At 38.0% G+C, this 13,598-nt stretch overlaps 1 protein-coding gene across 1 annotated transcript in view; it reads right to left on the reverse strand.

The window, feature by feature from the left end:
• The window catches only part of LOC146138115 (phosphatidylinositol-binding clathrin assembly protein LAP-like), a 63,591-nt gene that overhangs the window by 15,496 nt on the left and 34,497 nt on the right, over positions 1-13,598 (reverse strand). The window contains exons 8-11 of the mRNA XM_083394298.1: positions 13,197-13,267; positions 12,261-12,330; positions 11,625-11,762; positions 7,482-7,602 (exon numbers count right to left, since the gene is read on the reverse strand). Of these exons, the coding sequence (XP_083250424.1) occupies positions 7,482-7,602; positions 11,625-11,762; positions 12,261-12,330; positions 13,197-13,267 (400 nt within the window). The remainder of the gene's footprint in view (positions 1-7,481; positions 7,603-11,624; positions 11,763-12,260; positions 12,331-13,196; positions 13,268-13,598) is intronic.

Consider the following 13,598-nt stretch of genomic DNA (forward strand, 5'->3'; position numbering starts at 1 on the left):
TATTGGCATGGTGTGCATTTCACAAACAGTGTATATGCTGATATGAGTAATACTGTAAGTTTTACGTACTGTAAAATTTTTTTTGTGTAACAACGCCACACTACACGTAATGTAAACTGTCAAAAGTCCTGTTTTAAGCACATCACAGATGGTAGGAATTGTTGTGGTGTTCAATGGTTTATTGATTATTTTGGTCAACATGTTAACTTTTCAAAAATTAACCAGATTCTATGTATTTCAGGTAAGGTACTTAAAATTGTTACTGGTGATAACTACGATTTCTTTTACGTGAAGGTACAATTTAAGGACATATTTTTGAAGATAAGGCATTTTTTAGCTTTGCTGACACAATTTAGAAGCAACCTGTTCATTGTGATTGTTGAATACAAGTAAGTGTCACGGTATATAATAACAAAACTTTGTCTATTTATGCATTCTATGTAGTTTTTTGCCTGAAACTAATAGAAGCAGCTTTCAGTTTTTACAAGCAAAATCTGCCTGCTAAGAGCTTTCAAATGATGTATTACACGAGGTGAACCCTCCTGTGCTTCGAGATACAGGCATTCAAGGTTTTCGGAACGCATAAATGAACACAAAAACTGGGTCCCAATTCCCCAAAACACCGGGGGAGCTCAACGTTTTTTCACCAGTGAAATATTATAAAACACATATGGATAGCATCATTGTTTAAATAAAGAGATTTAAACTGATTAAATAAATGGTTACAGTGGTTTGAAGTTCTGCTAATACATTATGATATATTTTATGAGCGGGAACCACCTTACAGGACCCAAACTTAAATTGGCAATAACTTTGTCAATTCTTGACTGATTTTTCTTAATTTAGTTTTTCAGAATCGTGGTGAGAAGTTCAATAAGAATACCAATTTTCAACAAAATCTGAAAGAGGGATTAACTATTGCCATTTTTCTGGGACGTTTGACTTGGAATGACCCTTGTATGAACTGTTAAATTTGTAAATGATGCCGTAGACAGAGAGGTAAAATTAAACACTGATTATGCTGCTATGTTAATCGACAAGCCTCATCAATGTGTAAGCTCGCTACAGGCTGTTGAAGATCCCAGGCGATCATACCCAGATTTTATAAAAAAAAACCTTGGCTAAAAATGAAGAAAGCTCACTGATGTTTTCTTACTACATTTATTCCACTGTGACATTGTTATAGTTTTGTTATGTTCCTTCTTTAACCACTTTTGATCAAAAAACTTTGCTTTTCATAATAAACATTTGTTATAATATATTTTATTGTGTGATAAATTAAATGACAGCTCTAAAAATGGGATAAAGTAGGGCTTTCAGAATACATTTTCAGTTACATAAAACTGGAAAATAGATTAGTGATGTTATTATTGCAATTGTTTAATAAAATTATTTAAAGGTTTCTGTGTTTTTAAAGAAAAACAGACAGCATCGTGTTAGGGGCAGACCCTGATTTTAGCAAATTAGTGTGGTTACTTTGGTGTCTGCGGTGGTCGGACTGTTTCAAAAACTTATGAAACTGATTTTTATGTGACACACAATGAGAAATCAAGCAGGAAACATAATTTAAAAAAAAGTTAAATCTGAACATCCCTAATATTACATATCCCATCTATAAAAAGTGTCTGACCTAAATTGCTAGTTTTGCTAAAGTATTATGCTAATACTGATCAGGAATTAAGCTTGAAATTTATCTTGGGTCAAGGTTATTTACTATTATCACAAATTCAGTGCAAGATTGGTTGCGGTTATTTCGAAGCAGGACAAAACTCGAAAATTGAACTCAACATTTGTTTAAATAGCATTATAAAGTATCCATTGCAGCAATCACAAGTAACACTTATCACTAGGGTGAATATTTTTTTACCTAAAAATTCAAGTATTTTGACTAAAAAAATGGAAATTTTGACATAAAAATAAATTTTTTTGATGGAACTTTGACCTATTAGAAATACATTCATTTAAACACCATTATTGTTGTTTGAAGTACTGCATTAGTGTCTTGGCGATGTCAACCCCACGTTTTTTGATGAATTTTTTTATTTTTCTGCCAGTCTAACACAAATCAGTTAATTTAGCCGGTTTATGCAAAACTATTGAAAATACTTCTTGTTAATATTGTTGTCATTTTAAAAAGAATAACCACTATAAAAATCTCAAAGAAAAAAACATTAGACAAAAAAATTGCAGAAAACAAACAGAGATCAAGCATATTATCGACATAGAAAATAAAATAATGGCAAATCACAAGCAAATAAGACAGCAAATACTGTTCAATACATTTGTTCCAACAAAGTTCAAATTTAACCTAATTCAATAAACTAGGCCTGGGTGATTAATTCTGCTGGCTCGCGTATTATAGTATATATATTGCTCTAATGAAGATATTGTGGCGACTCTATGCACTCAGTCTCCCTCCAGCATAGTTGCTGGCGTGTAACAGCCCGTGGGTGACCTAATTAATGTCACACTCGAGTTAGCACACTGTAGTTGACGAAGCGTACAATTGCCTTTTTCTTGCGTACGTTTTCATCGTGGTTACGCGGTACATGTTCCACCACTTCTTTGAGCGCCATATACAAGAATCATCGCTACATCTGGTGACCCCTGCAAGTCCAGAAACGACATTTCTGGACAACAAAAGAATATGACGGAGGAAAGTCAAGCAATAATGCAACACGCCGTTGCCCTCAAACTGCCTTCGTTCTGGTCTGCGCAGCCACGTGTCTGGTTCCAACAAGCAGAAGCGCAATCGCATTGCGCAATGTAGCGATTGACACTACGAAATATTACCACGTGGTTGCAGCCCTAGATCAAGACACCGCAAAACGTCTTATCGATCTATTAGAGAATCCACCGCAAGATGGAAAATACAACGCCATTAAGCAAAGGCTCTTGAGCACTTTCGGTCTTTCACCCCAGGTACGAGCTTCTCAGCTGCTTAACATGCCCGATTTAGGAGACCGTAAGCCTTCTGAGTTAATGGATGACATGCTTGCGCTTCTGGGCTCACACGAGGCGTGTTTTCTTTTTCAACATTTGTTCCTACAGCGCCTGCCCGAGGATGTCCGCGTTATTTTAGCAAGCGAGGAAATGACCAATCCACGCCATTTAGCCCAGCGGGCAGACACGCTTTGGCAAGCAGCAGTCGGACAAGAATGACTGTTTCAAAGGTTGGTTCGTCAACGCCTTCACGCAACCACAAAACCCATTCAGCTAATATCAACGACCAGGGTCTTTGTTTCTTCCACCGCCGTTTTCATGAGAAGGCGCGCAAATGTGTTCCTCCATGCAACTATCGGGGAAACGACCAAGCCGGTCGTTGATACTTTCAACGGCCGGCATTAAAACCTGTCTTTTCTTTACTTGGGACCGCACATCCGGTATCAATTATTTAGTCGACTCTGGTGCCGAAGTAAGCGTTATTCCGCCAACCGGACGTGACCGCACAATACCCATCCCCAGCAAGAAACTCTTGGCTGCCAACGGAAGCAATATACGCACCTACGGAACTAAGGTACTTCGCCTCAACTTGTCCGCAGGCCAATTCACATGGAAGTTTTATATTGCTGAGGTTTCCCGTCCCCTACTTGGCGCAGATTTTCTACGGGCTCATTCGCTTATGGTCGACTTTAAACACTATCGTCTGGTAGATGCGAAGTCAGTCTACGGCACTCCACGCAGCAAAACAGCGCAGGAAGCATCCCATGTCATTGCTTCGACTGTTGAAACTCTGTACTCTAAGTTATTAGCCGCATATCCGCAACTCACTACTCCCCAGTTTACACACGCGATGCCAAAACACGGTGTGCACCACTACATTTCTACCAGCGGCCCTCCAGTCCATTCGCGCGCACGTAGGCTTCCGCTGGAAAATCTCGCAATAGCGAAAGCGGAGTTTCGCAAAATGCTTGACATGGGGATCATTCAACGGTCGTCCAGTCCATGGTCATCGCCACTCCACATGGTACCGAAATCGTCAGGCGGATGGAGACCATGTGGAGACTACCGACGCCTAAACGCCTGCACCACCGCAGACCGTTACAACATTCCGCACTTACAAGATTTCACGGCACGCCTAGCAGGAGCTCAATTGTTTTCTAAAATTGATTTAATTCGTGGCTACCATCAAATTCCTGTGGCTCCAGAGGATGTTCCCAAAACAGCTGTAATTACTCCCTTTGGGCTTTACGAGTTTCTTCGCATGCCATTTGGCCTAAAAAATGCAGCTCAGGCATTTCAGAGGCTAATGGACACAGTTTGTCAAACCCTTGACTTTGTGTTTGTTTATCTGGACGACATCCTGGTTGCCAGTCACTCAGTAGAAGAGCATCGCGATCATTTGAACAAGCTTTTTCAACGGTTGTCGAATCACGGCCTTGTCATAAATCAATCGAAATGTCAATTCGGAAAATCACGCATCGATTTTCTCGGTCATCGCGTTGATAAAAACGGTGCCATTCCTCTGCCCGACAAGGTTTCAGCAATTACACGGTTTCCACAACCTACAACAATAAAAGGTGTTCAAGAATTTACAGGTTTGATTAATTTTTATAACCGCTTTATTCCTGCTGCAGCCCGCATTATGAGGCCGATTTATCAAGCGCTTGCTGGCAAACCAAAAACGCTGGTATGGACAAACAGTTTGGATATGGCTTTTAAAGCAGCTAAATTAGCGTTGGCTAATGCTACCTTACTTACTCATCCTCAACAGCATGCGAAAACGGCTATAACGGTCGACGCTTCGGAAACTTCAATCGGTGGGGTGCTGGAGCAGTTCATTGGGGGCATATGGCGACCGTTAGCGTTTTTTAGTAAACAATTAAGACCACCCGAAATTAAATATAGCGCTTTCGACCGTGAACTGTTAGCTTTACACTTCGCTATCAGACACTTTCGTTACTTCCTTGAAGGCCGTATCTTCACCGCATTCACGGACCACAAACCTTTAACTTTTGCATTTGCAAAGATTTCAGATCCATGGTCCAGTCGCCAACAACGTCATCTTACCGCTATATCAGAGTTTACGACGGACGTGCAGCACATCAAAGGAAAGTTCAATCATGTTGCAGATGCACTTTCTCGCGCTACAATCAGCACACAGCGCCACTGTCGACCTGGACTACAGCGAGCTTGCGAAAGCGCAACAGGTACAAGAGGTTCAGGTTTATCGAACCGCAGTTTCTAACCTAAAACTAGAGGATGTCGCCATCGGGCCAAATGGCCTTACGCTTCTTTGCGACACCTCAATGGGCAACCCTCGACCAATAGTACCACAATCTTGGCGCCGAAAGGTTTTTGACGCCATCCACGGTTTGTCTCACCCCTCAATCCGGACAACCCGACGACTCGTGGCTTCCAAATTTGTATGGCACGGTCTCAATAAAGATGTTGGCTTGAGGACCAAACAATGCACATCTTGCCAAAAAGCGAAGGTCCACCAACACGTGCGCGCACCCTTACAGCATTACCCATTGTCGAACGTTCGGTTTGCCGATGTTAATATCGACATAGTCGGCCCGCTTCCACCTTCTCAAGGTAATGTTTATCTTTTAACTATGGTTGACAGATACACGAGGTGGCCTGAAGCAATTCCGATGAAAGATGCAACAACCATCACCTGCACGAGGGCATTTGTTTTCAACTGGGTGGCCCGATTTGGCATCCCGATAAATGTTGCATCCGATCGCGGCCCGCAGTTTACATCGGAGCTATGGTCATCGGTAAACAAACTGCTAGGCATCAACCTGCACCGCACCACTGCTTTTCACCCACCAGCCAACGGCCTCGTAGAAAGGTTTCATCGCCATTTAAAAAGCTCCTTAATGTCGCGTTTAACAGGTCCCAACTGGGTTGACGAGCTACCGTGGGTTCTTTTAGGAATTCAAACAGCTCCAAAAGAAGACTTGCAAACATCTTCATCAGAGTTGGTTTATGGCTCGCAAATCACAGTCCCAGGAGATGTTCCAGTTCGGCAGGCTGCACCCCCTCCTCTAGATTTCCTGAAACACATTCAGGAGGCTATTCGAGCGTTTACCCCGGTTCCAATGTCACGCCATTCCACCCACAGGCCATCAATACCTCGCGGTTTCGAGGACTTGCTCTATGTTTTTGTACGCAGAGGCTCGCAGCGTCCTCCACTAACGCCTCCTTACGATGGGCCATTCAGGGTAATCGAACACGGCCCAAAGACATACAAGCTGGATATCGGCGGAAAGGAGCAGCTAGTGACGGTCGATCGCCTTAAACCGGCGCACTTGGACACGACGCATCCGGTTCAAGTGGCGCAACCGCCCCCAAGAGGACGACCTCCAAACAAAGCAACAACAGTCCGGCCTCAAACAACGCAAACACAGCATGCGCTTACGCAAACACCGGCTGGACTGCAGGTCCAGCTACCGGCAACTTCAGCCCAATCGGCTTACGCACGCAACAGGCCCCATTGACAAGTTCGGCCGCCGGCGCAATACTGTTATGGTTGTCATTTTTCGCTTCTGGGGGGGAGCTGTGTGGCGACTCTATGCACTCAGTCTCCCTCCATCATAGTTGCTGGCGTGTAACAGCCCGTGGGTGACCTAATTAATGTCACACTCGAGTTAGCACACTGTAGTTGACGAAGCGTACAATTGCCTTTTTCTTGCGTACGTTTTCATCGTGGTTACGCGGTACATGTTCCACCACTTCTTTGAGCGCCATATACAAGAATCATCGCTACAATATGATACATTTAAACATCGTTTAATATAATTTAAAACTAAATTTGTTGTATAAAATTTTAACCGACTAACAATTTTAATAAGCTGACTATACTTTTGTTAACTTTGTAAACAATTTATTTGATTTTTAATCATGGGGGTATCAATCAGCAGTTGGCTGAAGCAAATTGCTCTTGCATTGGAAAGCAGGCGATTGCAAAATCCCAACCCTTAGATAATATTAAATATAATGTAATCTTGGCCATTAAAAGTAAAACAACATGGTGTCGAATCAATCCTTGACCAGACTGCCTCGAGATAATTTAAGCAATTTGAAAAAACATCATGTGTAAGATAGGACAACTTTATCACCATTTAGAAGATTGAGACATATAATGGCCTAAACCAAAACACAATTATTAAATGTAAGGATACCAAAAAAAGAAAGCAATTACACTTCACCACAGTAACTTGTTAAATTTTTATATTTTTTTACTTTTGTTTCAGTTTAATGGTTTGGAGACATGCAACATATTTAATTAGCACCACATTTCTTTCCTTTACACTTACAAGCCTGCTAAATCCGGTTTGAAAACAATACATATGTTATCAATAAAAGCTTGAAGCTGAAATGTTCTGGGTGTTCTATGTTTAACCAAGTTAACAAAACAAAAAAGTTTTTTTTTAAGTTCGGTGGCCCCTTATCATAAGGAACAGTTCCCTATTGACTTTACGCTACTAGTGTATTTAGGCCACAAATGATTTAATATATGAAATTCTACAAACCTGATCTTGAAGGAAATGAAAGATTTGACATTTGTACTGAATTACTTGGAAGTATATTATTAGTGGACAAATTTTCCACAGTGTCCGGAGTTGTACTAAGAGGAGTAAAATCTGAAAAAATCTAAAACAAAACAAAACTAATAATATTTTTAAACAAATGTAACTATTACAGAAAAATCATTGGCTAAATCATCTGTTGTTGAAAATTTTCATTGTATAAATATATATTCTGTCATTAGCCATTGTGCCCGTTTTTATAAAAAATGCTTATCACCATTGTTCCTGTTTTATATAACACTAGACAAAACCCGGCGTTGCCTAGGCTAAATAGGGCATCCTATCTTAACCTGGGATAAATTTCCTCATTTTAGGGGGCAAATCCAAGAATTGGTATTCAAGCTTTAAATATTCTGGTTCCATTTTCTTCAACTAACCTATGCATATCAAATATAAAGCACGGAAACAAATCAGATATACATTGTGCTTTATCTACTACTTTATCAGACATTGAATACAACTCTTTGTCAAAAAATAAGGGAAAAACTTTTACTTAACAAACGAACACCTGTGACATATATTGATGGGGAACCACTCACAAACGTAAATCTTAAATTGTAGCCATTGTTCACATTGCATAATATTCAAGCAAATATGTAATCCCACTATCATACTGCGTTCAACGTAAGTAAAACCTCGTTTGAAACTGAAACCATTTGATGCAATATTTTGCAAACTTTACCTACATTTTGTGCGATAACATACTTCAAGAAGTTCTTAAACATAAAAGTCTTAAGTTGGAAACATTAAAATTTATTTTTATTAAGGCAATATACATGTCCACGCAGGTAAATGCGCATGAAAAAACGTTTTGTGCGATTATTTTAAGAGGTTTACGATATTGTGTGGGCAATTTTTACGCTGCTGCTACTTTTGCTAAGCGACGATTTACATGCGCAATAAACGCAGTATATACCCTTTTAATTCTACCTGGTAAAGGACTATTGGCATTCTTACGTCAATGTAAACCAATTACAACTGCAATAACTGCAATAGTTTGCGAAATCTATTTTAATTTTGCGTGGTTAGAGGGTAACATTTCCGTTTAAATTTGCTAGCCCCATAAAAATGTGTTTGCCAAATGTGCCAATACACATGTAACCATTTGATATGTGTTTTTGCGTCTAAAAGGGTATAACTAAATACTTTCTTGACTGGCAGTGTATAAAAGTTTGCTGAAGCCGCATGTTCCAGCCCATGGTTGAAAAAATATTGTAACAATTTTACATGTCACCAAAGTGCAGCGTTGTGTGTTGTTTTTGTAATGGTATGACAAAATACACGACTATACCACACAACGCAGCCAACTCGAGCGCATGATGTGACTACCCTGCTCCTTTTGTTAGGCAAAGATGATGTTGCTCTGTCTACCATGCCAGCGGCCGACTAGGTGAACATATCACGACCATCGTCCCCAGCCGTATTTTTTCTCTTAAAACTAGAGTAAAGATGCACATTGCGCACACCTCCCTATGAGAATAGCAGCGTTTTTATAGTTACTTCTTTCATGAGATCACATTATGACATAACAAATGTAAAAAAAAAAAACTACTTTTCAAGTAGCCTTCTATAACAATAACAATGAGGAACAATTTTTTTTCATTATTTGTTGCATTACATTTTTCTTCTGATCCTTGGATTTTTCGTGGTGATTCTAAATATGAAGTTGTTTTTTGTCTACATGCTATAGTTTTCATGCAATTTAAAAATTAAGATTTTTATAAGAGGATTTGTGAATGCCTATACATGTATATGCAATAAACCTAATCTTAGTTTGAAAGTCACAAATAGTGCAGCTCGATATCTTACAGCCATAACTGTTTAACTAACTTCCCCTTTACAAATTTGAAAAAAATTGCCAACTTATTAGTAAAATCAGAGTATCACTATGGCATATATGTAGAGCCTACACTTCTTCGTTAAAATCATAATATTACTTTCTTTGTGAAAATAAATGGTCACTTCATATCGTGAGTCATAACTGTGTGGAAATGCTTCAAGGCTACACAAAAGAAAAACGAAAGAGAATCCTTTTTGAAATTCCCATGGTTTGGCAAGATCGCGAGGATTGCTTGACTGACTGCTATTTTTGTCTGGTCAACACGAAGGAAGTTGGCAAGAAAATGCGCCATAAAATTTTCTTTCCAAGCATTCCATTAGCTATTTAAACTACTCCACATTTTAAAGAACTTCCAGTCCCGGTTTTTAGTGTTTTTCCCTCATGTAAAAAAGGGAAGATGATATTCAGGTAGAGCATGATTTTTAGAACAGAAGCAGTTTATTTGCTGTCACAATATCCCTGGTCTGCCCAAGAAGCTATTGGTATTGCCTCATACAATCCAACACAATGGAGATTTGCAGATAGCTCTAAGCAGAGCCTCAAATGTTTTTGTTTACAATTACATAAATACAACCACTATGAAGAGGAGGAGTTCCATTGGTCACTGTGAATATATGAGAGAAGTGTATAATGACATAAAAGAGGTCATTAAATTAGTCAAGTCACCAAGCACAGCTGGATTATTTGTGTAGAGCTCAAAATGGTCAGTTTTCCTAGGCCAATCAAGAGGTTTTACAAAGTATCCCTGCTATCTTTGTAGCCTATGTGGGACATTCTAGATCAGGGATGTCCAACATTTTATTATAGTGGGCCGCATTGACACTTAAAATAATTTAATGGGCCGCAGAACCTATTAAGTTTCAAGATTAAGTATTGCTCTTTAGAGTTATAACGGGCCTTTAGAGTTAAATATATATAAATGTTTTCCCATATTATACTATTAGTGCGCCCCTAAAAGCTGACTGGTACATTTTAATATTGAACGTTTAAAATACTACTTAGAAGTGAAAATGACTAGCGGGCCGCACAAAAATTTCAGACGGGCTGCAATGTGGCCCGCGAGCCGCAGGTTGGACATTCCTGTTCTAGATCAACAGAAATACTGGACCCAGGAGTGCCTATTGATGAAACTTGGAGTCAGGCATGCCCAAATTTGTGCAAGACCCCGAGAAAAGATGGTGTTTCAGCCACTTCACATAAAACTTGAATTGATAAAACAGTTCGTACAGTCATTGGATAACAATAGTAGATGTTTTCAGTACATACTTTATGCACTAAGTTGTCATTTAAGGAAATCAATGCAGATGTGCTCAGTTGACCTAAGATTTGTTCGCTTGTACGTGATAAGGGTACCAAGGGGAAATTTGCATGGCTACATTTTGTGGCAGTTAAACACATTGTCTTGGTAACAAAAAAGCAGATAACTACAAAGTTCTGGTTAGTACAATCCTGCTAGTTTTTCGCGACCTTTGGTTCTACATGAGCATCAAGCTCCATTTCCTCTATAGACACCTTAAGGAATTCCCTGGCAACATCGTACTGTTAGCGATGAACAAGGTAAGCGACTTCATCAGGACCAATAACCAAGAGCATTGCTATACCAGGGGAGGTGAGACAAAAACATGTTGGCAGATTACTGCTGGAGCATTAATCACAAAAATAAATTTACAAGAGCTAGAAGTGCAAATTTTTGCCTGAACAGGGCTTATATGAAATTGTATTCTATCCATTTCGGCAGTCCATACTGATAAAAGTAAAGTAATAAGACTGCTGTTATATACTTAATGCCCAGTATTAAAAAGTAAAAAGCTGAATTGCAAAAAATCTGTAGCTTCTAGTGAAAAAAACAACTGCATATTTGAATTCAGCACCACAAAATTAGGTCTAAGGGCAAGTGTCGTAGTCAATGCAACGAAAATTTTGTTCCCTAGTGTTGTTTCCTAGTGTAATTGGTTCCACCTAGTTGATAAATCTAATTACATAATCTACTATACTCTTGGATTCAATAGGTGGCCCAATTTTGGGTTAGGCTCCATGTGTTGACAAACAGTTTTTATATTGTTACAGATTTAAATCAAACTTACCTAATTAATGTCATGCAAGTGTTTTCATGGTAACACATCTACGATACCACAGACCAAGAAAGTTGTGTCACAAAAAATAAGTTCAATACCACAGCTAAAGGGCTAACCATAACTTATAAACATAAGAAATAGTGCTATATACAGCTTTTAGAGTGTTCTTACATTGTCGGTTGATGTTTCAATCTCCTTTTTAAAAAATGGTTCATCTTGAAAGGTAGACAAATTTTGTTTTTCGTTCAATTCTTGTTGGTACTGTTGTTTAAAAGCCTGCAGTCTTTTTTCTTCTTCTTTTAGCACCCCCTTTACATATTGGTTATCGTTCAATATAGCTTATTTTTACAGAAACAAGAAACAAAAACAAACTGTTTTTACAAAGTATCTGCATTATAAAAACAAATTTTCTTCTGAATTATAAAGTAAGGTAATTAAACTTAATAAACAAAACTGTGTTCTATTAGCTGAACCATCTTAAGTTATATTAACATGCACCAATTCTAATTCTCCAACTTTATGTATTTATACAGACTAAACAATAACACACTTTTAATGCAGTCTGTATAACTTAATATTTTTAAACATATATTTTTTTTGGTAAACCACTTTTGTTGACAAAAATATAGCAAACACAGTTTTCAATTACAACTACTATAAATATTTGTCGGCATCTTATTACTTCTTTTTAATAACTTGTGACATGTATGTCTTTCCAGGTAATGACTCTGCTGGAAGGGAATGTATGTTACACATAAGGAAATCATTTCTATTGCCACATTTATTATTATTTACATATATTCTAACCAATTGATCTTTGTTTTCAGCTTGAATACTGCCAAGTTCTTCCAATCTATCTGGAGAATCTTTGACAGATCTTGAAAAACAAATGTTAACTTAAAAGGAATCTAATATATATATATCTTACGATATTTACATCCGATTTACATAAAATTTATTTTGGGAACAATACTTGTTTTTGCCGCTATTTTTTTTGGTTTGCTTTGGTATGTTTCACACAGATTTTTGCCATGAGCTTTATAGAAAAAATAGACATCATATTTTCAAATTTTCAGACAGAGTGGTATGTAGGTGCGATTCAGAGGTTTAGGGGTCTGCCCAGCTAAGGGAATATAATTGGGGCACAAATAAACAAAAATAGTGTGATGTCATCGTTTTAGTTATTCACAGTTATCTAATCCTATCTAGCAGCAGCAATATACCTAATACTTTTTTTCAATATTTCTAAAGATTCATATATTCGATTGTTTGTTCTGCTTGCGAAGCAACAGAGCGGTAAAAATCAAAATAAATATAAAGTAAGTATTTCACATACTAAAGTATTCTAATAAATTGATTTTGCATAGTCTTTACCAAACTAACATAAATGAAAATAAATGCAAACTAATCCTTTTGCATCTAAGGAAAAAGTTAAGGTGGAAAATGTTCGGCCATATATGTTTTTGATTGCAGAAACAAGTTAAGGAAACTGGTAAACATTCAACATATAGTAAAACACGAACCAAAGTGAAGTTAATAATATTTTAAAGTAAACCGGGTAAATATGCTACATATGATGGCCAACTGACACTTCTAAGCCACCCATAAACTCTTAAGCCGTCAAGGTCACTCTTGGCATAGAAGAAATGTTTGGAAGTGTCATTTGAATTTTTTAAACATAATTATTGACAACCAACCAATGAAAAACGGTCCTAATATATACCCAGTTGGAGATGATGTTACCTTGAATAAATTTTCTTTCCTTCAAGAGAAGCCAAGTGTTGTTCAAGGGCATTCAACAAACTGTTTGGTGCCTAAGATAAACACAAGATATCAGCGAGTAAACATATTAGACAAACAGTTAAAAAGAACAAAATATCAATTTGTTTAATCTGTTTTCATTATTTTGATGAAAAGCAATGATATCCTATTCGATGAAAGCAATGATATCTTAGACACAGCCAGGTCACTCATTTTTGTTGGGACTACTGAAAATTTTAGGACAAGGGAAGACTTTTCAGCAATGAAAATCTTTAAAAGGAAAAATTCGTCACCTCAGATAGATCAACCAAATTTATTAGGAAAAAAATTGCAAGTTAAGTAAAACAGGAAGTCCAGAAACCATGTTGTCAACCAGTGGTTCAA

This window comes from Ascidiella aspersa, chromosome 7 (genome assembly GCF_963924565.1).
Source record: "Ascidiella aspersa chromosome 7, kaAscAspe10.2, whole genome shotgun sequence".
In the NCBI taxonomy this organism is placed as follows: Eukaryota; Metazoa; Chordata; class Ascidiacea; order Phlebobranchia; family Ascidiidae; genus Ascidiella; species Ascidiella aspersa.